The sequence below is a fragment of the Pocillopora damicornis genome, chromosome 9 (assembly GCF_964200805.1).
Source record: "Pocillopora damicornis chromosome 9, jaPocDami1.2, whole genome shotgun sequence".
NCBI classification, from domain to species: Eukaryota; Metazoa; Cnidaria; class Anthozoa; order Scleractinia; family Pocilloporidae; genus Pocillopora; species Pocillopora damicornis.
The window spans coordinates 5,968,628-5,993,443 of NC_142678.1; the positions used below are offsets into that span (position 1 = coordinate 5,968,628).

General features: G+C 39.3%; 2 protein-coding genes across 2 annotated transcripts; one reads left to right on the forward strand and one right to left on the reverse strand.

Moving 5' to 3' along the window:
* The first annotated feature begins 1,747 nt into the window (after positions 1-1,747).
* LOC113685230 (uncharacterized) lies at positions 1,748-4,764 on the forward strand. Its single transcript, XM_027202717.2, has one exon. It carries the CDS (start codon positions 3,069-3,071, stop codon positions 4,128-4,130), a length of 1,062 nt encoding a protein of 353 aa, XP_027058518.2. The 5' UTR covers positions 1,748-3,068; the 3' UTR covers positions 4,131-4,764.
* An 8,112-nt stretch (positions 4,765-12,876) lies between these two features.
* On the reverse strand, positions 12,877-24,532 carry LOC113685228 (coadhesin). Its single transcript, XM_089182520.1, has 17 exons — positions 24,479-24,532; positions 24,083-24,100; positions 23,364-23,546; positions 22,857-23,036; positions 22,240-22,410; positions 21,743-21,922; positions 20,775-20,951; positions 19,849-20,025; positions 19,305-19,481; positions 18,443-18,619; positions 17,887-18,063; positions 16,719-16,895; positions 16,084-16,260; positions 15,579-15,755; positions 14,272-14,702; positions 13,749-13,902; positions 12,877-13,102 (listed from the first exon to the last, which is right to left on the reverse strand). Exons 1-17 carry the CDS (start codon positions 24,525-24,527, stop codon positions 13,098-13,100), a joined length of 2,787 nt encoding a protein of 928 aa, XP_089038646.1. The 5' UTR covers positions 24,528-24,532; the 3' UTR covers positions 12,877-13,097.
* Positions 24,533-24,816: the final 284 nt, after the last annotated feature.

The window sequence follows — 24,816 nt, forward strand, 5'->3', positions numbered from 1 at the left end:
GTTTGGGTTTCACCTTTTCCCGACACAGCTGCCTCCAACACCGTCTGCAGCCGCTCATGCAAAAATTTTCGGTAAATCCTGACGTATATTTTTTGTGACGAGTCTTAAAATTTCATATTTTGAAGCCGCACCATCCCCGTCACACCAGCGTGTTTTGCTCGATGAGTTTATTCTTGCGCTGTGACCCCTTTTTTTCAATAGAATTTAGTTTGCCCAAAATTTGAAAAGCGCCATTTTCAACCCTTTTCAACCAAATGTCAGTAACCATATCCTCCTTACCCTTTTCTATACATTTTCTTTGGTACTGACAAGGAGAATTTGTTTAACAATCACAGCTTTTTAGATCGGTGATCAATTCCTTCATTCTCATGATCCTAATTTGTGATTCAGCAGTTCTTCTGTAAGGAGACATTAGATGTTGATCACTCTTAGGGTTTAAAGAGTTAAGGAGGAATAAGCGTCAAGGAAAATAATAGTTTGCTTGTGCAGATGAAACGGAAGACACTTGAGGGAAATTAAAAAGGGTGTTTGAATGGAACTTATTATCTTTGTCAAATGTGTGTGACAAATCGTCTTGCCAAATGTGTAAAGTGACTCATTAATTCATGACAACTGGAAATGCGTGAGAAAACTTCGTTTCGTAAATGGCACTTGATATTCAGTTGGTTTTATTAGCTGTAAGAGTTGCTGTGAAATAATACCATAATTTTTCTTGTTTCGAAGAACATGAGTCAGTCGTATGCGTATCATTGATAATAAGTTACATGTCCATTTTTAAATTCCATGGTAACGTACAGCTGTTCAGTAATAGATCACAGATGACGTCTGAACAGAAAAGAAGCACGCGAGACGCAGCCAAGTGTGTCACAGATGTTCTTACCAAATTTTGATGTCTTCGTGATCTATTACTGGACAGACCCATGGCGACATGGAATCTAATCGTTTTATATAATGAAGAAGCAAATGATTGTAAATGATGACGTAATCTGTGTTTGTCCCCAATAACCAATTATAAAATGCGGGTATGATTCAGTTTATAATATAAACTGAGTTGATGATATCTATGTCTCATTCGAATAGCTCTCTCTCGTGCAATATTTTCAACGCTCGGAGATAAAACTCTTATCCTAGTGGAGCTTTGTAATGTCAACCCTGTCTCCTATAAGATTTGTTATAAAATTATTATTTATGTATACCGATTACTCACTCTTACAATTGAACTAAATATAGTTACTTCTTCATAATGGTTCGATGCGGAAAATGTTATTTCCTGATGGAATGGGCTGGTACATTTAGTCATGGATATTTTCTTAATTCCTGTAAAATACGTGCCATGCAGGACTTACGATATTCACTTCTTTATGTGGCGGAAATGTGTGGCTGATATGAAATTGCAGACCACTATGTTGTCCATGGAAAAATTGAATAAAGGGGGTAATTTTCTTAAGAAACTGTGGTGCTGCGTCGGTAGGAGAGTATAACAGGGTAATTTGGTATCATCAACTAAGTAGATATCGTAAATTAGCCGCTGTAAAGAGTTTTAAAGCTGACGTTTCGAGCGTTACCCCATCGTCAGAGGAAAAAATTGGCCAATCTGCGTGGTCAGCAGAAATCCTCTTGACAAAGGCTCCTGTCGTGTTTCCGACATGACATACATCATAACAGCCCACGCGCTATTTGCATGTTTAAAATTCCTTTTCCCAATAAAAAGATCATTATAAAATATATTTGCTCTTTCTGATGCTTATAAACAAGTCATGTCTATCGTATGCATTTCAGGTTTTCGAGCGATTATTTCAGACGCGCTCTTATCGGCGATGAATGCTTGAAAATTTACTTTAGAGCCGGTGGAGGGGTTTTAATTTGAAGCCTTAATCTGCACCATTCAAATTCTTGTCTGTCTTCGAAAAAATAGATAGATTACCACTTAATAACCTCGATCAATAATAAAGAAATGTTATTTCTGTTTTTAAGTGGCTATCTAAACTGAGTTCGCAGGTCACGAACAGCTGCCGGTTACAGCCGATGATGGAAAACTTCCTGCCATGCATCTTTTGGTAAAATTATTCACAAGGTGCAAAGTGTAAGATCGCAAATATCGAACAGCGATCAGTAAGCTTTCATTTATTTCTGATGGATGCTAAACCTTTCGTCGTTAAGGGTTGATGCAATGTTGTTTGTTTTTTACAGATCTCTTGTCTGAAAGAGAAGTGAGCGATCGGCAAGTGTCAAGTGTGTAAGACGATACTTGACGTGAATCAATGCTACCGGATTTGCCTCACGCAAAACTGGCTATATCAATATTTAAGTAGACTTTTTGACAGGTGACTTATTAATGCAAACGAGCCTTGTTTGGTTTGCAGAGAGCGAATTCTACACGTTGTGATTCTGGGAAAGTGGATTGACTTCTAGCCGACTGGATCTTCTTTCGCCGGTAGTCCCTTGGGATTCGACTCCGAGTGAAACCGGGCGATCGGCGATTTCAATAATTTTTGACGAGAACAATACCTCATACGCAGCGAGCAGAGAACGGAGGCAGTGGAGCGAGCTGCAATGATTAATTTAAATCATGTCATGTCATCGAGATCTCTCGATTATTATCATGAAATTCGATTATAGTAACACACCATTCTGGAGGGAATAGAGGCATAACACGCGAGCTGTACCGGAGAGAAGGCCGACGTGAAAGCCGATACTAAGTCGCGAGAAGCCACGAGCATCCTTTTAGAAGCTTAGTTGTTTTGTCTGCTTAATAAACCTCAACAATTTGCAGGAAGGAAGAAACGTTTTCGCCGCGAGTGGTGAGTTTGCATATCATTGAAGTGTCAATTAACGTTGTTTTCAGCGCACGGTGGTGGAAGTGAAAAGGTCTTACCGACCTACATATCTGACTCGGAAGAAAAAAAGTAAGTGTTTAGAGGACCTCAGTGTGGAGTGAACTTCTTGGGTTTCGTGTGGCAGTTCAATTCACAAGCACCCCTCTCGAGTTCATACACAAAACATGCCGCGAGCAACAAGATAGATCTACTGTCTGTCGACTGACGGTGAAGCACGACACTCTTTAGGATATGATCAGCCTGTTTTCTTGTCGCCCACTGAGATCACGAACGAATGGTGAAGGGGCCGACCGAGACTACCAGCGAGTGGATTTCACTGTTCACACACCAACTTACTCCGTGAAATACCTCGGCTCGCAGAAGTTGTGCAGCCCTGGTTATGCGGAAATTTGTGACACGGTAAAATCTATTTACGTTGCGGAGAAACAAAAACTGAAAAAAGTGGATCATTATTCGTTGAAGTTAACGAAAGAGGAGCTCTCCTTACGCGATAGGGACAGCACGGAGGATGAAGAGAAGGTGTTTCTTCTTCGAAGAATACGATTCACCGGCGTTTGCAAGGCTCATCAGCGAGTCTTTTTCTTCACCTATCAGTTTGGATCGAAGTCAGAATACGTAGAATGCAATGTCGTATTGTGTAAGAGCAACAACGAAGCGAAGAGCTTAGCGAAGGTTATATCAAAGGCTTTTGCGGACGCGCGGAGTGATTTGCACCATCAAGAGGTGGCCAGTAGAAAGCTTCATGCAGAAGGGTTAAGCGAAACCAGTATGTCACATCTTCATGTTGATGTGATCTCAAACGTCGAAGCTAACAGACAGTATTATAACATGAGTGCGTTCAAGAATTCTCGTAGCAACTCTGCCGCCAGCGCGATTTCGGATTTTCGCTCAAAGAGTCGGACCCCCGATAAACATAAACAGAGCAATCAGTCTTGCCATTTGGGGGCGAGTATCGAGTGGGAGAGGACGGAGAGTTCGCTAGATACGAGAACGACCGATGCAGAGAAGACTTCAACGAGTGGCGAGACATTTGGATGTATTTGCGAGAAGGATTCGCTTCTTAAAGTTGATCTGCCCGAACAAACGGCAGTGGATAGTCATGAACACACCGAGGAGATAAACGGTGAAATTGTTCTCGAGAAAGAGCTTCTCTCTGACTTAGACCTACAGCTTATTTCACAGAGCAGTTCGACTCTGGCAGAAGAGAATGACGTCGATGACGCGACCGAGCAAGACTGCAGTGGGAGTAGTGACTGGTCAATGGTTCCCGTTCTTCAAGAGACCTCGATTTAAAACGACGTAGTTTAGTCTTGGATTATTTCTAATGATTCATGATGTCAAAATAGTCTTGTGGCGGTTAGTTTTGAATAATACTCGTCGGAAGGCGCCAAGTGGTAATTTTGGCAAGATAAGCGCTTGCTATGAGATAAACAACATCGATTGTATACAATCGTCACGTACCATGACGCGAATGGAACCCAAAAATCAAATTATACAAGAAGGTTTGACCGGTCGGCTTCATGTTTGGTGGTATTTACGATCCAAATGACTAGCGAAGAGAACGTCAGACCGCGTATTACTTTATTATACTCTTAAGTTCGCCTCTTAACGCCGTGAACAATGGAGTACAAAACAGATTACAGATATGCAAACATTCGTGTGTTAATCTGTCATGCCTGAACGAATGTTAGACTAAATGCTACAGCTTTTTGGAGAGCAATCGTGAATCGCTTTTGCGAATCTCCGCGTTTGGAGTGAGTCAATTTCAATTTTGTCAAGAGCACTTTATCATGGAGAGAGTCATTAGGCGAATTTCTCGAACGAATTGTGCGCCGAAAACATTGAATTGTTTTTCAATCGGCCGGTTCTTGTGTGCTCAAATCATTTATTCAAGAGTTATTGTCAATAAATGCAAATATGATCGAAATGTGGTTTCTTTTCACGCGTAGGAGGGTGGTAGAACATTTTTGGCCTTGATGCAACTTTCGTGTCCGAAGATTTGGAATACTTGTCTTTCCGTTGTAGCATCGAACAAATAATCGCCCCTTGTTCTCATCTTTGTTTAAGTTTGAACATTGTTCGCCATCTAATGGTGTTTATGTTGCGAGTGTTTTGTTGTTTTCTTTTATTCAATGCCTGTGAGATGTTTGGGAAGAATTTAGTAGAGAACAGTTACACAAAGGCGCCAAAATGCAGATCGATTTCGGAGATGCTTTTGAAAAATAAACGTGTAATGAAGACTATGGCTGAAAAAATTACTAACACAGACAAACTTCAGCCCACGGATCTGCTTAACCTCTTAAGCCGTCAAATGGATTAGGGTTTACTTTCTCTAAACTCTTCTTATACAAAAACAAAGGTAAAGCTGTGAGAATATACGCATTGATCTCATTAGGGCAATTGTCCGTGATTTTAGGGGGAAATTCCTTCAACTAGTTTTGGTTGGAAATGTGAAGAAATCGGTTAGGAGAATGCTTATGTTGACCTCATGGCTATAGGGTTAACAATGTTATCTGTTTCCGTTATGTATACCATGTCTTGTCGCATATACTGTGCCAGAATGGCACAAATATCAAGTGTTGAAATAGTTCTCGTATTGACTTACATATCGGGCTCGTTAAGGGATGATTGATTCTCTCCAATTGTATTTTACTTCAGTTTCATTGTTTTTGAAAATTCTAGACTTGGAAATTGGTGGGAACCCAAGGATTGTAACAGTGACATCTGCATGAGACGGGAATTGGCAATAATTGATCAGTATGTTCATTACACTTTTTGTAAAGCTCTCAGTCATGAGTTACAAGCAGCGAAATGTGTGGCAGTTGGCTGTAACCGTAGGATTTCTATTAACTCAAAATATGAGCTGAACTTTAAGTCTTTTCCCTTTGACAGATTATAAGGCAGACACGACATTTGTTTTAATTTCAAAGAAAACTACATTAAAGCTGACTTGAATTTCCGGATGTCGAGCAACTGTTCGGAATTTTAGTGTATTCAGAAACGAAGTTCAAAAGAATCTTTTTTTCTATGTCTGTCCGAAATCGAGCTCTCTGATTTTCAAAATTCTTGGAGCTGAATTGAAGCGCCGAACCGTCAAAAAAGACAAATAAACTTCTGATGAAAGTAAACTCCAATTTACGCTGAGAGAGTAATAGGTCAACATTATCTTGAACGAAAGCGGACAAGAATCTCTTCCTGTGCGGCTTAGCCAGGGAAGGGATAATACCTTTGCGCACGCAAAGCCGATAATTATAGTTGAGTTTAAAGCAAAGACGCATTGAAAAATTCCCGTCTCTTTTTTCTTCTGTTACATACGGGGCTACTTTATAACGACTGCTCTCCATTGTTATTAAATTACCTACTTTTTCATCGGAAGAGAACTTTTATCAACGGATAGCTTGCCAGACCAGAGGAGACAAATTTGAGAGACAAATTGATTAACACGGATTAACGTGTGGTAATGACGAACTTGAGGCGGAATAAACGCGAATGTTCACGATACATTTTGCAAACAGAGGCGTAATGACATTAGAAATCAAATTTCGATCAAAGCGATTTTAGATTTAAAATTCTTTCAAAACCCGAATCATTTTGCGTCAATAAAGGGTTTTTTTTATATCACCAACACCTCCATGAATAGCTATCTATCTGGTTTTAAATGAGTCAAGAAGCGAAATTTGTAATTTTTTTCTCGAAACTGAACTTGGTCTTCCTGTGGCTTTCATGGTGGAAAGAAAGGATTAAGAGTCATTAACACACCTCTTAATCTCCCTGTTTTGACCGGATATTATCAGGCAGATCAGATAAATGGAGCCATATTTGGCATTTTCTGCTACATTCTCCGCTCTCTCCTTTAAGTTCATTGGGTAAAAATGCTTTTTAAAATAATAAATTGATTGTAAAGATAGTCTCGATTATGATTACAGGAAATTTCCTTGGGCGTGCGCATTTTCAGTAACATTTCGATCTTATCTTTAATTTCAGTAATTAAGATATGAATCTTTCTTTCGTTGCTGTTCGTGTAAAACCTGACTTCATTATGTTCAGATGAAACGCCTCCTCTTCAAACACTCAAAACAATTGATAGCATCAAAACCGATCTTTCATTAAGACTGAAGATAGGGTCTAGTAATTTAGTTCCTGGGAAGTCTCTTTGTTTATTCTTCCGGAGTTTTTGTCTTGAATACATTAATGCCTTTCTTTTCTTAAAGCTGCTCTGTTCTTGTTTGCAGTTTAAAATTATGGCGCGTTATCCCTTGTCAAATCCTAACAGTGGTGTTCATATCCTCCATACCGTTTTTATTTTTCATTTCTTCTGGTGCTGATGAGGAGAATTTGTTTGACAATCAGACTTGAACTTCCTAAATTGGTGACGATTTCCTTTATTTTCATGACCCTTACATTTGATTCAAAGGAGATACTTTATGGAGAAATTAGAAGCCGGTCATTCTTAGGAGTTAAAGGATTCGGCCTGAAAGCACACGCTTCTAGTTTATTTTTTAAAAAAGTCTTGTCTAAGTCTTAAAAAAAATGAAATTTAAAGCCGAACGTTAATGAGTTTCGAGTACTCGAGTCATTAGTAAATTTTTTTTTCCAAGGTCTCTTAATTAACATGGTGATTACGGCAAGGCGTAGTTGCAAAGTAAGCATAAGTAGGTGCTGTTTTAATTTTCTCAATGCCCTCCAAAGTGACGATAACAGTAATACAGGTTTTGTTCTTTGGCATTCATATGTTCTGGACCCGTCTTAGAGTCATTAGGGAGTTTAAGAAAACCACGACGACGACGGTAAAGAGAATCTCACTAAACGAAAGGTTTAACAAGCAGAGAAACGGCTGTGCACGTGCTTTATGAATCTTTGTAAATTTCTTTGCGTCCTCTGCAAAACAACAACGTGAAATGACCAAACTTTGCGCTGTCTGGAGAACGACGACGGCAATTATTTAAAAAATGTTTACTATTTATTTAACACCATGTTCCATATTCATTTTCTAGATAGTTTTGACAATGAGAAACAAACTAAATGAGAAACAAACTAAATGAGAGTATCGCGAAATTCGAAGGTAAAGTGTGTTCATTTCTTAATCGACGTCGTCTACGGCGTCGCCGTCGTCGTTGCTTAAACTTTTCGCGCTCAAAACAGATTTATGCCCTCGAACATAAACTCTATTGTTTTATTGGAAACTTATGTAATATTTTTTTTACGTCGAAAGTTTGTTCACGAATGATCTTTTAGTCTTCGCTAATTCAGTTTATTTATTAGTGAAGAGCAGTTCTGTTTATAATTTCTCAAACCACCGCCAATTTTCACGAGTCTTTTTTCACTGCGAAGAATCAAATTTGAATTTGATCAAAGATAATTTGTTTTGACAATAATTCTTTCTGCTAAGATGGTTCATTGGTAGAAACGAGTTAGACTGTTGGCAAAGGAGTCCGTTTGCGTTGCTCCGTCTTTTTTTTCTTCTTTATCTCTCTCTCTTTTTTATGAAAAAAAAAGAGTTATCTGTTTTTTTTACTGCTGTTGAATTAGGCCAGTTTTGCTTAAAAGGCTTAATTAACTCTCGCAGATCATCCACATAAGCACTTCCTTTTCCTGAATCGCAACGTGCTGTTGATAAAATAACCGGTTGTTTGTTAATGCTTGCAGAAAGTAGAAATTTCATTTCTTTCTTTTTTTGCATATGAATTTTATTACCCGGAAATTAAGAGACCTTCTTGAGAGCTATTTACCTGTGTTGCAAAATAGTTTTAGATTTCTTATCAAAGGTAGGTCATTAACGTTGAACTTTACAACATAATCTTATCTCTTGCGGTCTGATGTGAATCTAATTTATTGTGACAAATGTTTTGACGTCGGACACTACTTATCAGGACAGCAGCGCCAAGAAAGACGCAGATTAAAAAAATCGTTTCATATTTTAATTCAAAATTTCGCAAAGGCTGAATGTGTTTAAAGTCTTTACGGCGCCATACCTCGACTTTGGCATAATTTATGGAAACAGCGTTGAGTCTCAAATCGGTGGAAACCTATAATTAAATAATTTGCGGTCGGGTTTTCCAGTTCTCTGTCCGAGAAAATTTTGGTGATTTCACGTTGATGTTTTGCGGAGAATGGCAAAGAAATGTACAAAATTATAAAACGCATGCGCTCAGCTGTTGTTTTGCCTGTTGGATCTTTTGTTTTGCCACGTCCTTAGTCGCCGTCGAAATTTCCTTCAGGACGTTATTTTCACATTTGAGCCAAAGAAACTTTTTGGCACGTAATTGTTGTCAAATGGTTAAAAAGAAAGGTGCTGAGAACAAAGAAAAATTTTGACTAGTGGAGTTATTATTAATTCCTCAGAGCTAAAATAATTGGAAATACATGTTAGAAGGCGCAGGTAACTGATATTCAGATCTTGAAGTAAGATTGACTTATTTTTCAATATATGACGGTTTGCGGTCAAGTGGACTGGGGAAGAAAAAAAGATTCGTTTTTCTCCTTCAACTCTGCCATGGAAAAACTTAAGGATACTTGTTGGTGTAAATGTAGCAAAAAATTATTTAGTTGTATCTTTAGTGCACCCAGCTCTCAAGGTCATAGAGCAGAACAGACATACCAACCATGTTGACTGCAAACTCGTTTGGACGGATGACTTACGGAAGTGCTTTGCCTTCCAAAGAGTGAGAGGGTGTACTAAACGCACTTTCAAGCGGAGTTTGGTGTGGGGCGGAGGTTGAAGGGCAATGCCACGCTTGGGCATGTTTCATTTTGCTGTTATTCTCATTTGATTGCTATTCTAAACGTATGAAATAAAAATTAGTTCCTCTGTTGCCTTATTCATATTAGTGCTGTAATGTTAAATTTCCCTTCTGATGATTGCTGGATGGAAAATGGATGGTTCCAATCGTTTTAAAGATTTCCGTGTGCGAAACCTTGGACTAATTGGATCAATATCAGTATCTGGGCAACTGTCCACCTACCCCTCACCTAACTCAACAACAGTCAATTGACAACAAGTTAAGATAAATGTGGGGTTAGGGGAGGGGTGGGTGGGCAGTTGCCAAGATACTGATATTGATCCGAATAATTAAATGTCTGTTATTTCCTAATCCTGTTACGAACACACATCAGATTTAAGGTTGATCCATTTTGGCTTACACTTAATTAAAGGGCAGGTCCCGACTGCGCCATGAAAATAACTTTACAAGTTGCTGAAGAGGGGTCGAACACTGCCGGTTCAATGAGCACTTTTGCCATTTGACGAACAAACTGACTAGAAAGACCAATAAGTAAGAGAATGACCTCTTTGTAAATTGGAAAGTTTCCATGAATTTTCAGAAAAATAGAGACGATTTAGAAATTCACATATCTGGCCGCACAATTCTGATCTACTTATGAATTCTCTTAGTGTTCAGTGATTTTTTATGTTAAAGTATCTGCGACTAGGCGAAAAAACCCTAAATTCTTTCGCTGAAGAGGAATAAGTAACCTTAATCCCATTGCCAACAAATTCCTCTGCTATATTACTTACATAGTGCAGTCGTGAATCGTGATTACAAAAACATTGAAAAGCAGATTAGACGAAATATTGTGTGATTATACTTTTAGGCAAGCCTCCTTGGAAAAAAATTTGAAATTATTTAAATTCCACGAAAGTTTTCCAATTCTAACAAGGAGCTCTTCGGCACTGAATAGTCCAGGCACCTTGTTTTAAAATTTTTCTCGTCTCTCTTCTGGCTCCGGATGGACTCAGCGCTTAAACTTAATTTCATCAGAAAGAGAGGTACTTAAGATCTCTCGAGCGTGGTGCTCACTAAACACAATACATCAACATTAAGTAACCAGGACTGACAGAAATCCATAAATGATCTATTTATAATCGGTTTGTTAATATAAGCTTAACAACTTCACGAAATTTTTGCCAAAAGTAGTGCCTAACCTCAGAGCGTCCACTAACAGGATTTCAAATGAATATTGCCACTATGCAAGACTATCGAGAGCAAGAATACAAAATATCTGACCTTGTAAACTTGCATGCATATTTCTTGTAGATTAAATGGCTTGCCTTACACGTAGTAAAATAAAACAAGTTTGTTGTTCTTGCTGTCTGTGACAGGTAACGCATAGCTTGCGTGCATAGTGCGTGATTTTCAGCATGCCCACAGATATTTCTGATAGTAGTTAGGTAAAGCAAGAACTTGAACCACCTAGGTAGAGTTTAAAAGGTTCGTGAATATTATTTATAAATGCCACCCAAACTTCAGTGTTCCTAAGGCTGTTGTCAATGAATTTTTTGAATGTGCAAAGGATTGTAAAGGCCCTGATATTGTGATTCATAACTTGCAAAATAATTCTTTAGATTAAGCTCCATCTCAAGTGTAAATTATGAGCCGGAATTTTAAACGTTCATGCAAATGAATGAAAGTCTAAATTTAGTGGATGTAAACGCCCAAAGATTAGTATGTCTTTTAAAACACAAATTATGTTGGTGAGACTGTGGTCAGATGGGACATGAAAAAAACTGCTTAGGCTATAATATTTACAACAACTGTATGCTTAGAGGAGTTTTTATCCTTTTTTTAAATCAAAGTTCATGATTCAACTTTTATTACACTGTTTGTCGTGAAACCTTTGAGACAGTAGCGGGCTAAGGGTCACGTCCAATTCATAAAAGCAGACAGTCGAATACGACATCTGATAAACGTGTCATTGAGTGTGGTCTTAAGTTAAGATTGTTTATATGACACTAAAAATATTGCATGTCAATAGATTTGTCTGGCCGTAAAAAAAAAGGGTAAAACACTTCAACCCACTTAAATTGAGGAAAGGCTTATTTAGCGCAGTCTGTCATCGACACATTAATTAGTGTATTTGGTAAACGAAACAGACACATTGCAGAAATCATTTCCCATCGGAGTTCTTTTAGTGGCAATAACAAAAGATTTTTTAGAAGCCTTTTACTATCAACTCTGGAGCCCCAATTATTTATGCTATTAGTTTGAATTGATGCATTCATACCTGAATGAAAACATAAGGATAAACAGCAAACCCAGAGACGTGAGAAAATTCGAACCACATAATTGCTTTTGAAATGTCTGTCTGGGGGTAACTTACATAAAGGCGTGTTCTCGGGGGTGTGCGTTAAATGTGTGCGGGAGAATTGTGTGGCGTCCTTACACCAAATGTTGCAATTACGAGCGTATACGTTTCTAATTGGTCGACAGACGGAAAGATTCGTTGACATAATTATTGCAATAGCGAAAAAAAGCAAAAAGATGTGAAGCCGTTAAAATTAAAATTGTTTCTGGATTTGATCCTGTTCCAAGGTATTATTGGTAACTAAATACTTTAGCTAAACCAGTGAAAAGTAAAGAGGGATTTAACATTCTTTATCTTAAGCCTTGAGGTTATCTCTGTGTTTATCGCAAAACAACACTCTACCACGCGGGATATCATTGTCTTTTGAACCTTTGTCTATTTATGTAGACCTTGTTATGACTGGTTCGGTACACCTCCAGTGGCATAACGTGTTATTTTTTCTAATCAAAAGTGGACATTGGCTTGCTTTTTCACAAAAAAAAGTAAAGTAATTAACTGATCCAGCTCGTATTAAATCTTGTGTCGTGTTAAGACCTCTTAACATAACTTGGACTAAGCCCAAACGGAGGTTTCGTTTCCCCGACGAATTAGTAGATGCTCGCTGTGAGCTCCAATTACTTCTGAGTGCGATAAGGGTTTCAACCATTTCTGTGGAAATTTTTTGTAATCCCGCATGTTCTGGCCTGGTTATCTACCTGATGAATTTGAGTATTTGAGGGTAGTTGATTATTTGGTAGGGGGGGAGGGGGGGGAGGGGGGGGAGGGGGAAGGAGCAACAAAAGACACCTCTTCTCTTCAACTTTCAGACCACCTCCCCCTCGCTCTCCCCTTTCCCTCAGGCCAGGACTAAAAAAAATGCAGGACTACAACATTTTGTGTTCGCCACTTAAAGAGTTGCCAGCTTTTTGAAAATATTTTCTTGCAGGACTCGCTCAATCACAGAAAAAATCGCATCGAGTTTTATCAAAGCCGTGTATTTATTGCGCAGTACCAGGAGGCTATTACCGAAAAATCTTCTGGCAATACGTAATTACAGAATATAATATAATCCGTTTTTCTCCATAAGTACTCCTTATGCATGGCTCTGTAACCCGGTTACTGCTACCCCAGTGAATTCCAATGTTGTCCCTCTTAACGGTTCTTTTGCAAGCAATGCTTGCTGTTGCTTTCATTCCGTGTTTATTCTTGAAAAGAAAAGAGAGAACAAAAATTAATCAAAATTCTACACCGTTCGATACCAACTGCTTTTCACCATTTTTCAATGAGGTTTTTCAAAGCAATTTTTTACGTGGGTAGAAGAGTTTTCATTTTTCCGGATGACCCGGCTTCTTTGGTAGGCTTACCACAAGCAATTCCTTCAGAAGATGGACCTATTCGCGGGTGTTGTGAACTTTGAATTCTGGATTTTATTTTATTATTATCTTTTTTTAGGTTCGTAATCTATACGCACATAGTTTTGTGATGGTATTATTAGTAGATGCCGTAGAAATTTAACGGAAAAAGAAGTATATTAAAAAAAAGCTTTCAAGATTCGAGACTCTTAGTACCTCTACCTCAGCGTGGTTTATTCAGCTCTGTTCTCCCAAAGTCTTAACATTAGTTTTTCTTCTTAGCATCTATGCCATTGCATTGAGTTTAAGGGTGCAATGATTTATTGTGGGTATGCCATTGTGTGTACATTGCATTGGACTCGGAAGTGAGGGGGAGTTACTTGCTTAAGTGTACCGGTAGGTGGAACATAAATGGGAAAGGGCTTGGATTACAGGGCAGATCATCCTTGATTAAAATTTTGTTGAGGAAATTTCCCCCAGGCTTTAACACGAAACCTACCACAGACTTTGTCCTTAATTTCACTCAGTTCCGCTTCTAACTGATCAAAGCTTTCTACAGCGATTACATTTCCATTGGAACCGGCTATATCATGTAAGGTTGCTATGTTGATGCCAGTTCCAATACCCACTGCAACGGTGTACAGATCAGCAACCTGAAGATTAAAGAAAATAACGATGACAAAAAATACTGATAATGGTAATATCTTTCCTCCCCGACATAAATTCGCCCCGTGATTGGACTAGATAACTTGCACCATCCTTTCGACCAATCAGATGAAAGACTAAAACCAACTGCAATCGAAACCTCGTCTCCTTCGTTTCCCGCACCTCAGGCAGTATACGAATTTACTTTGAGGCTCAAATCACACGATCTACCACTCTACCCTCTTCGTGCACACTTCCTGGGGTGTGGAAAAACGCAGGCGACCAAATTTCGGTTGCTGTTGGTTTTGGTCTTGCATCTGATTGCCGAGAGGATGGCACAAGTTATCAAGACCTATCAAAGGACGAACAAGCTGTACCTTGGGGTCCTGGTAAAACTCAGTTGCGAAAATCTTGAAATCCCTGGGTTGTTTTGTAGGTTTTCCATCCGTGAGTACAATCATGACATTTGGTTTATCTGGTCTGTCTCCTCCAGATGGCGAGAAAAGCTGATCTCTGGCTGCCTGCATAGCCAGATCAGTGCGCGTCTGAAACTCCAATGTACGTGGCATGTCTTTTATTTTTTCTTTTAGTTGCTCTTTGCTGAAACGAGCTTCCTCAGCAAACGTGAACTCAACGTGGGCTCTCCTATTGAACGTAACTAAACCAAAATGATCTTTGTCTGGGGCCGGCTCAAACTTGTCCACGAGGTCAACCAGTGAATCGATTACTTTATGAAGATTGGCGATCTTGACACTTTTTGATTTGTCCAACACGATGCCAACATCGAGACCAGCCGAGCAGGGCGGAGCTTTTTAAAAATAAGAAGCAAATTTAGCTGCTCTTTTTTGGGTCTTTCAGAGAGTCAGTAGGTCATTGACTTGGAGCGTCAGTTTGTGAATCAATTACTCGATATGTCAGTCACGGCAGTCAGGCAGTCATTCGGTCAGACAGTCAGACGGTCAATCAGCTAATCAGTCCGTCGGTCAGTCAGTCGGTCAGTCACTCTGTTTGTCTGTCTGTCTGTCTGTCTGTCTGTCTGACCGCATCACTGTCTGTAGGCGCCAGGATAACGTCTTTGTGTTTGTTCGTGCTTTTCGCTTTTTGCTTAGTTTATTTTACCCTTTCTTGTTTCTTTAGTTAATTAGCCATATATTTTGTTTCACAAGTTAGGTTTTATTTTGCATTTTGCTAAGAGATTATAATCTCTGAGATTTTTAAACTTTTGCTTGGTCAATTATTTTCATTGAATTCATGTTTTATTTCTGTGTCGGTTAAAAACTAGTTAGGGGCCGCGTGAATCAGTCACAATCATTTTTTACCGCTTCGATCGCTTTTCTTTGCTCTATATCGTGCTTTTTATCGATTCGCTTGGTTTCGTTTTGTCGATGAAATGAAATAATAGCGTAAAGCCGTTTGGAACTACATCGTCTTTCGGGTTTTCCGTCGGTGAGTCAGTGAATCAGCAACTAATTAAGAGAGAAAGAGTCAGTATTCCCTCAGTCAGTAAGGCAACTGATCGAGTTTGTCGATCAAGACGTCAGTCAGTCAGACAGACTGTCGGACAACATGCCAGTGTACCTCCTGCATGATTTCTATCAAATCTAATGTCAGTCATACAGCATAATCATATAAATTATGTAACAAAACATGAAATCGTTCAAAACCGCTTTTGAACAGGACTTACGACATGCAGATTTGTTGCACTCTTGGATATCGTTTGCAGGACCCAAAACGTTGCAGTCCTTTCCACCGTATTGTGGGGAGGGATTGGTGCATTCTCGTGATCGATTCCTTGATCCTCTGCCACAAGTCACAGAACATTCGGACCATTTGGACCATGCCGTGTAATTTCCATCAATTGCTTTTGAATAAAAGTAACCAATTAAATCATATCAGTGTAAATTAGTAGATATCAGGGAAGATAATTTGTTTTCATCAACTGAGTTGATGATGCGTGTAAATTGGCCACCATAAAGAGTTTCGACGTATCGAGTACCTTTTAATTGCCATCTCTTGTTTGACAAAATAGAGTCGCAAATGAGGTACGATTTAGGGGTTTGTCTTCAAAATTTGTTTCCCCTTGTCCCAAAAACGATAAGCACGGTCTTTCCCCGACCACTATTGCTCTCCTGGAATTTGTCAAGTCTAACGAATGACTTTGCCATGTGAGTCAGTCAAAATTCACTTACGACACGGGTTTTTATTGCATTCTTTCGTTTCATCGGCTGGTCCCACATCCTCGCAGCTTTTCCCGTCGTATTGTGGGGTTGGATTAGTGCAGCTTCTTGATCGATTCTGGACACCGCTACCACATGTGACGCCACAGTCAGACCACTCTGTCCACTGTGCATAGTTGCCGTCGATTGCTGTAAGAGATGACATCATCTCGTTGCCAAACCTTCTGCGCGTTTTATCTCTCTTTTTGTCATAAAATCGTACGTTCGTTTGTTAACGTGTAAGCATGAACAGTACCCCCATGAGTTTATCACTGACAACATTACTTGAAATTGAAATACGTTAGTTGTTTCAGCTTTAATACAAATGCAGCAGTGTATGCTTTCAAATTTTGATAACAGCTCTTATAACAGTTTTAAATGGTTCACTGTTCAAATAATCGATCTTTAGCATATAAGCTGGGGTAGAATTTATTTGTCCAAAGTGTTGAGAAAAGCTGCAAGATGGGCTATAAAATTTATTGATAATAATTAGAAATGCCTTTTTTGAGACTAAGAACAATGTGTCTTCGTAATTGGACAAATTTTTCAACAAAAGATTTCATTCCCTGTCTTTGTATATGGCAAGTGGAGTCATATTGGTTACTCACGGCAGGGGTCTGGGTTACAAATTTGCGAGTCAACAGCCGAGCCTAATTCGGAACAGTTCCTCCCACCATGCTTTGGAGGGGGACTGGTGCAGGTTCTTAGACGGCTTTGTTGTCCTCCTCCACAAGTGGCGCTACATTCTGACCAGTCAGACCAACTGGTGTAATTGCCGTCAATTGCTGGAAAGAAAAATAAAAAACAGTGTCCAGAATCAGTGGCTATCGAAAGAAAGTACACATGATTTGTGACCGAGTGTCTGGTTCGAGGGAAACAGTTAGTTTTGCTCGGTTTCCTGAGAATCTCAAACACATGATGTTCCTGTCTACAATGTACATCTTGCAGGAAGCAGCTCAGTTTGTCTACGTCATCACACATCAGCCAGAGATAAATGTATTTAGAGTAGGGAAAACCCCAATAACAATTACTGTTTTTCTTTACCGAAGTGAGCGGGTTAAGATGTTTTCCTGTTATAAAAGCAACCACTGATTAAAAAGTGGTAATTCCTTACTCATCAAAGAGAGATAGTTTTATACGAAAAATTGGAACAATGATAGTTCCAATTTTTTGTATAAAATTATGTCAAGGCTTATATGCCGACGAATAAACTATTGCAAAATGTGCCCGTCCCATTGTGCTCGTAAAATGCTCGAAATTTGCTCACTGGAATGCCAAAAAGTTGCTAAAAAATTGCAAAAAATCCAAAAAGTTGCTAGCTAAATTTTAAAAATTGCTACCGAAATTTGTCGATATTTTTTTTATAAATGTTAATTAAAAGCTTTGTTTTTCGTTCTCCACAATAAATGCTAACATCTGTCGTGGAAAATAGCTTGAAATTTAGCTGCATAGAGTTGCTTGTAAATATGGACGAATTTTAAGGATATTCTTAAGTCTGAAGGAACAAAACACATGGTCAATAGTGTTCAAAAGGTTGGTAACTATTTAATAAATTCGTATAAATCGTTTACTTTTTCGTGCTTGATATAAGGCAAAAATTACCCGAGGTTGTTAGAAACGCAAAAAGTTTCGCCAAACGCCAAACTTTGCTCATAAGTTGCCGGGCAAAATCGGGACAGGCCTATCTGCTAACTAAAAAAGAAGTTAGCAAACTAAAAAAAAAAGCCAACAAACAGACAAAACAACACACCCAAGCTGACGTGGTTGAATACTCACGACATTTTTCCGAACCGCATGATTGTGTCTCCATTGCCAGGCCCAGGCCTTCACAGTCTCTTCCACCGTATTGTGGAGTAGGATTGGTGCAGTTCCTTGTTCTTGTTTGTAAACCTCCACCACATGAAGCACTGCATTCGGACCACTCTGACCACTCGGTGTAATTACCATCGATTGCTACTCAAAATAAAACAGGATCAAGATCAGTCATTTGATAACAAGTTAGGTGGTTAATGTTGGGTTAGGGGAAGGGGGTAGGAGTGCAATTGCTTAGATACTGACAATGATCCCTGAGGCACAAACTCAGTAAAGACTGTAGAGAAGATTGCTGTAGTCTCGTCCGTCGATTGATAAACTTTTAAAGTATTACCAATATCACGGTTATGAACATTAATAATATGAAAGTTTATTCACAAGGAAAAATAGTCATCTAAAGCAGATATCATGATCAGTGTTTAAACGCCTTTCAATTCATACGTAAGTGTTTTAAAGCTCGTGATTATTTTCGCGGAAAAGATCACTGCTTGTGAAGTGAAAAGATGCTCTAACTACTTACGGCAGGGGTCTGGGTTACACTCTTGCGTGTTATTAGCTGGTCCCAAGCCCTCGCAATTCTTCCCACCGTGCATAGGAGAGGGATTTGTGCAAGTTCTTGTGCGGCTCTGTTCCCCTCCTCCACAAGTGACGCTACATTTTGACCAGTCCGACCATTTAGTGTAGTTACCATCAATTGCTGACGAAAAAATACAATTCTTAGAGACTGGTCTATTTTTATCGCCGGAGAGGGGGGGGAGGGGGGTTGGCGAATGGAGGATTCTGGGAGAGATGGTAATGGTAATGGCAACTTTATTTATACACGGTAAATCCTTCAGGATATATTATAAAACGATACAAGATCAACTTATTATCCCTGACTAAACTAACTAACCTAAACTAACTAAACCTAAACTACATACTAAAAGCTGCTGATGGGAGATATAACAGATCGCATGGTTTTTAGGGGGAGGGAGTATCAATCGTCAACAGAGTGTAAAGAGGAAGCTAGTGAGGGAGAGGGGGGGTTGGATACGAATATGACAGAGCCTGAGGTAGAGATGTTATCGTGACACGACCAAATTCCTTCAACTCTACCCCTCTTCCCCCTCCAGGCAATAAATAAGGACCCGTCTCTTAACGACTATTTTAAGTAACAAGAATATTCTGAAGAGAGAGATTTTACAATATTCATTGTTGTTAAATAGATGTATAAACCTGGTAAAGAGTCACAATCAAAAGTCATTCATCATCATGACCTTTCAAATGATGCTTTGCTTATCTTCTTCAAGCAAAGCGAAAGCTAATATGCCCGTTGAAGCCCGTTGAAGCACCTCAAGAGTAAATCAAACAAGAGAAGCATGTGTACACAGTTTAGTACTTACGGCATTTTTCCGAGCCGCATGACTGTGTCTCGACAGCGGGGCCCAGGCCTTCGCAGTCTTTTCCTTCGTATTGCGGAAGGGGATTGGTGCAGTTTCTCGTTCGTGTTTGTAAACCTCCGCCGCATGTAGCACTACAGTCGGACCATTCAGACCACTCGGAAAAATTACCATCGATTGCTACTCAAAGTAAAAGAAAAAAGACGCTTTTTAAAGATGTGGGTACATTTTCTGAGTTAAAATTGATCGTTAAATTTAACTTACATCCATATGGTATTATAATCGCGTGTGAACATGAGTAGTTAAGAACATAAAAATGTCTTTACTCTAATTCGTCGTTTTCAATAAACTATTCCCCTGCTTATTACAGGTGATCTCGTTGTCCAAAGTTGATCCAATTGTTCATCTTCCTCATCCAAAACGTATGCTCTGGGCACAGGCCTGTGAAATGCCTGCAAGGAACATTCCCTAAAAGCAATTGTCCCAATCTTATTCACTCTCTGAATATCTATTAGGTCTCTTTAGTAAACTATGATGACCTACTCACGGCAGGGGTCTGGGTTACAAGCCTGTGTGTCATTAGCTGGTCCCAGCCCTTCGCAATTGTTTCCACCGTTTTTCGGTGGGGGATTGGTGCACGTTCTTGAACGGTTATGTACTCCACCCCCACAGATGACGTTACATTCAGACCATTCGGACCATTCAGTATAGTTACCGTCAATGGCTAATAAAAAAAGGAAAGTAACAACATCAGAAAATAAACTGGCCTCAAGATATATGGTTTTCGCTTTAAAAGAGCAGAGGTATAGCATAAGATTCGAGTCACTGTCCACTCGAAAAAGGGCTAGTTAGTATAACTAGGTCAGATTTTCTTCATGATGAATGACTAGACCGGATACTTGCAGCTTAGGTAACTTATTTATTCCCAGACGAGTTTTAAATTTTGAGAATTTTTTTTATTCTAGATACTCAACCGATCAGTAGTTCATGCTCAAGCAGGCATTATTAAAAAAAATATGCGTCTTCGAGTTGGTGTGTGAAGGGAAACTTGAAAGCTTGAAAATAGCGTGCTTTGTTCGTAAGGACATACTCCCCAAAATTACCTCATGTGATATTCATAACCTTAGGCAAGAATCGTTTGTCTTGTAACTTTGCCAAAGGGAATGTACCAATGATAACATTCAGGTAAAACTCGCTCATTTTGAAAGGCGAAGGTTAAATGAATTTTCAGACGGAACCCTTCGTGTTATTTTTTCTGCTGAGAGCTGCTTCAGTAACGATCATATCTCAAATCAGTGTTTGACATGGGGTTGGTTAGTGAAGAATCGATCTTTCTTGCAAGTAAACTACAATCAAAGATTTGCAGAAAGTAAAGCTTTGTAACAGTTTACTAGAGAAGGTCAAATCACCGCACACTTCCATCGTCAAGTTGCCAAAGTCATTGATACAGATAAGAATTGAACGGAAACTCACGGCAAGGGTCTGGGTTACACTGTTGCCTCTGATCAGCAGGTCCCAGTTCATTGCAATCAAGTCCACCGTATTTCGGAGGTGGCCTGGTGCACTGTCTTGTTCGCAGGTGGGAGCCTCCCCCGCAACTCGCACTGCATTCAGACCACTCTGTCCATTCTGTATAATTGCCGTCTATTGCTAAATGGAACACGAATCTCTACTAAGAACGCAATGTAACATACTAAGGGACCAGTCTTTTTTGTCGCTGGGGGAGGGGGGAAGGGGTGAAAAATTTTGGGGGTCACACGGTTTTCGGGGGGGAGTGAAGGGGGGAGGGAGGGAGGGAGGTCATAGAGTAATACAGAGCCTTATGAGTGGATCAGGTAAACTTTTTATCAGTGGAATGACGTCGAGAGCCATAGGCAATTCCTAAAACGATCGAATTTGGCACGCACTTAATCCAACCGCTTGTAAATGGTTTTCCATATGCAAACAGCTTTTTTGAGAGAGACTATCGAAAGAAAAGTGCACGCGACAATCCCAAAAGGTAATATGGGTAGTTTTCAGGTTGCGGTTCCTTTACCTCGGCATTTCAGGGAAATCTGAGAAAACATCTTTGTAAGGAAAAGGCATCACGGCTTTGGTAAATTTATATTTTGATTTGACTTAAAAAATAATTGATTTCCGAATACCCAGGTCACCAATCAAAACTTTTGCGTGCAATTTTGTCCTTTTATCGGAAAACTTTCTCGAAATAGCTGTCTATTCAAAATCAATATACAGGTGCTCCTTAAGTCTCGGAAGGCGCGCTAACGTCAACTTTTTTCGTAGCCAATGTTTTTTGATTCGCGCGGAGGACTTTTGCCTAAAAAGGGGAACTGCTAGTAGTCTATGGAAACAACATTTCATGGAATAAAAATATCATATGCACACTCCAAGTAATAGTATGTTTCGATCGTTTAATTCTTATCTTGTACGTATTCACTTACGACATGGCTTTAGTCTGCATTTTTGAGTCTCATCAGCGGGTCCTAAGTGCTCTTCTTCACAGTTTTTCCTTCCTGGCCCAGGAGGGGGATTGGTGCAAGTTCTTGAACGTTTTTGTTCTCCAACACCGCAAGTGACGCTGCATTCAGACCACTCTGACCACTGGGTGTAATTAGCATTATCTTGGATTGTCAAAGGAAAGCGAATAATTAATTCACAGCTAGATTCCACGTTGTTGTTGGTCTGTTCCGTAATAGATCCAGAAGATGTCAAAATGTGCTAAGAATATCAGAGACACCCGCTTGGTTGCATCTCGTGTGCTACCATTTTGCTCCTTTTACGTTTTGACATCATCTGTGATATTATTAATTACAAAACAGACCCTCGGCAACATGAAATCTATTTTTCATACAATGAAAAAGCAAAATGTTGCGAATGGTGACGTCATCTATGCGTGTGTCTTAATTCACAATTACAAATTTTGTTCTCAGACACTTACGGCATGACTCAGTATTACATATCTGTAATTCAGCAGCTGGGCCGGCACAATCGAGACCAAGGCCTGATGGGGGAGGATTAGTACAAGTTCTGTTACGGATTCTCATCCCACCACCGCATGAAACTGTGCAGCGTGTGAAGGCACACCACTCACTCCAGCTACCGTCAATATCTGAAGCCAAAACAAACTACAGTCAGTCATCGACATTCGTATCGTCGTTGTCCTCGACACAATCTTATTTGTCTATGTCGTGTTTGTCGCAGTACAACTCCCGCCTCGTCATTGTCATTGTCAAAGCCATCGTCATCGATCGCTAGGATCAGTTTAAAAATCTGAGCAAGTGCGCACCTACCCCCCCCCCCCCTAACCTAAAAATTAACCTTAACTTGTTATCAGTTGACTGTTGTTCGGTTAGGAAAAGGGTAGGTCACCGTCATCCTTGTCTTTGTCGTCAACGACAATATCATAGTTAACAAATCGTCATCATCTTTGAAAACATCGTCACTGTTGTCGTATTGAGCTTGATCATCGTCATTGGAATCTTCGAAATCCTTTGTAATAGTATTTGTCGTCGTTATTATCAAAAAATGACCAACTAAAGTAGATCATTGATTTACCACAGGCACATTCGCCACATGCTCTTGTCTCTGTACTTGGTCCCAAGTGTTCGCAGTTCATTCCACCACAGCAAGGCAAAGGGTTGTTGCATTTTCGCGAGCGACTCTGGATTCCACCTCCTCCACAACTGATACTGCATTCCGTGAAGTTCGACCATTGAGAATAACCGCCATCAACGGCTAAAATGAAAAGCACATGTTAAAAGTGATACAAAAAAAGTGGAGAAATGGCCGTAAAAGACCAAACTACTTTCTGAAGCAAGGAAAATACAAGTTAAAATGAATAGTTTTGTCTCTGATTGGTTAAAGAGAGGTTAGTGCGAGTATTTTTTGACCAATCACAGAGTGAAGTAATGCAAAACCAAAGCAGATAAGGTTACTTCCGAACCTCAATCAAAAATATCTCAATATAAAAATTATTCGTCATTTTTAAATCCCTTCTAAGTCGATCCTAGACTCAAGTTGCCAACCTGGATACTTCTATTTATCAAAAATAAACACACTCACGACAAGGAAATGAGTTGCAAGATTTGGTGTCCGTGTCTGCTCCCAAGTCATTACAGTTTTTCCCTCCGTTTTTAGGTTCTGGATTATTGCACGATCGCTTTCGAATCCTCAAACCTTCTCCACAAGTAGCACTGCATTCAGAAAACTCACTCCAATCGGAATAACCACCATCTACAGCAGCACCTACACGTGTAACAAAAAAAAACAACAACAACATCAACAACAATAGAAACTAATAACAACAAACAACTTAAATAAAAAAAGGCTTTCTGACTTGCACTGCACAGACATCCAAGGTCTCATTATAACAAATTTAATCCAGCCAAATTTTGGACTTCTGAATTGTTTATTTCTTTTTTGTAATAGGTTTTTGTTTGGAATTTGGAGCCGACCTGGCCAATTCCAATTTGATATTCCAACTGTGTTAAACTAACTGACCAAAAGAGACTTTTTTAACCCTCATTGTAAAATCAAGCACAACAGATTTGAAAAGGATGCTTATAGGCATAATTATTTTTAAAAAATAAAATCTATGGCAACAAAAACGCGTGTTCAATTTCGTGTAACCCAACCGAAATAAAGCGAAAGTTGAAAGGAATTTTTTTCGTTTTTTAATTCCATAGATATTTGCAGTGCAATGTTCCCCTGAAACAAATAATGTAAAAAGGAACTCGAGCTATGAGAGGCATCCATACTATATCATGTGAGTTCATAGCTACCTTCAGAATCTCCTCGGACTGCAAAAAGAAAAGGAAAAAAGAGAACATTATTTAGTTATGTTTAGCATGATAGGAAAAAGAGCGCTAGTAAAATTAGAAGCTCGCTTTTAGCCAATTAGAATAGATGACGTGGTTGAAATTAACGTCCTAATTTCAATCGTATTGCCGGGAAGCACACGGCTTTGATCATTCGAGCTGAGCACATTAAGGGCTCAACTGAGTAGTACCAAGCGATTATGAAATATCTTTAAAGTTATACAGACTTTTCCTTTCGGTTCCAAATAAAGCCGGACGAGGGTCAGTTGGCTTATTTTCAAGTATTCGTAACAGATCTTTGCAATTGGCAGGAATGATAAATTAGCTTTGACTCTGGCGTTTATTGATATTTTATCTCACCTGTAACGACGATGAGAAATAATCCAGTTAGGTGAAATAGAACATCCATGATTGACAAATGCTAAAAAAGGAGAAGATTCCCAAACTTCAGCTGAGCTTCTCGTTTTGTCAACTTTTTGTTCCCCAAAGCTCAAGGTTATAAGAATTTTACCGTTGAATCCTTGATATTTTGCCTTTCTTTGGTCTGTTTAGTATAGGTAATCACATGATTTCGAGTGCAATTTGGTGTAAATAAGCACGAGTAAATTTTTCAAAGACTGAAAAATTTAGAAGTGTCTTTACACCAAATTGCAAGAGAATCATGTTATTACTTGTCAGTAATGTATACGAATAAACAT

What these genes read in the sequence shown, in the direction of transcription:
- LOC113685230 (XM_027202717.2), top strand. Translation starts at nt 3,069, where the DNA reads ATGATCAGCCTGTTTTCTTGTCGCCCACTGAGATCACGAACGAATGGT.
- LOC113685228 (XM_089182520.1), bottom strand. Translation starts at nt 24,527, where the DNA reads ATGGATGTTCTATTTCACCTAACTGGATTATTTCTCATCGTCGTTACA. An exon ending in ATGCGGCTCGGAAAAATGCC is followed by an intron (nt 18,620 to 19,304) that starts GTAAGTACTAAA and finishes TTTTTTCGTCAG; the next exon opens with CAATTGATGGTAACTACACT. An exon ending in ATGCAATAAAAACCCGTGTC is followed by an intron (nt 15,756 to 16,083) that starts GTAAGTGAATTT and finishes TTTATTCAAAAG; the next exon opens with CAATTGATGGAAATTACACG.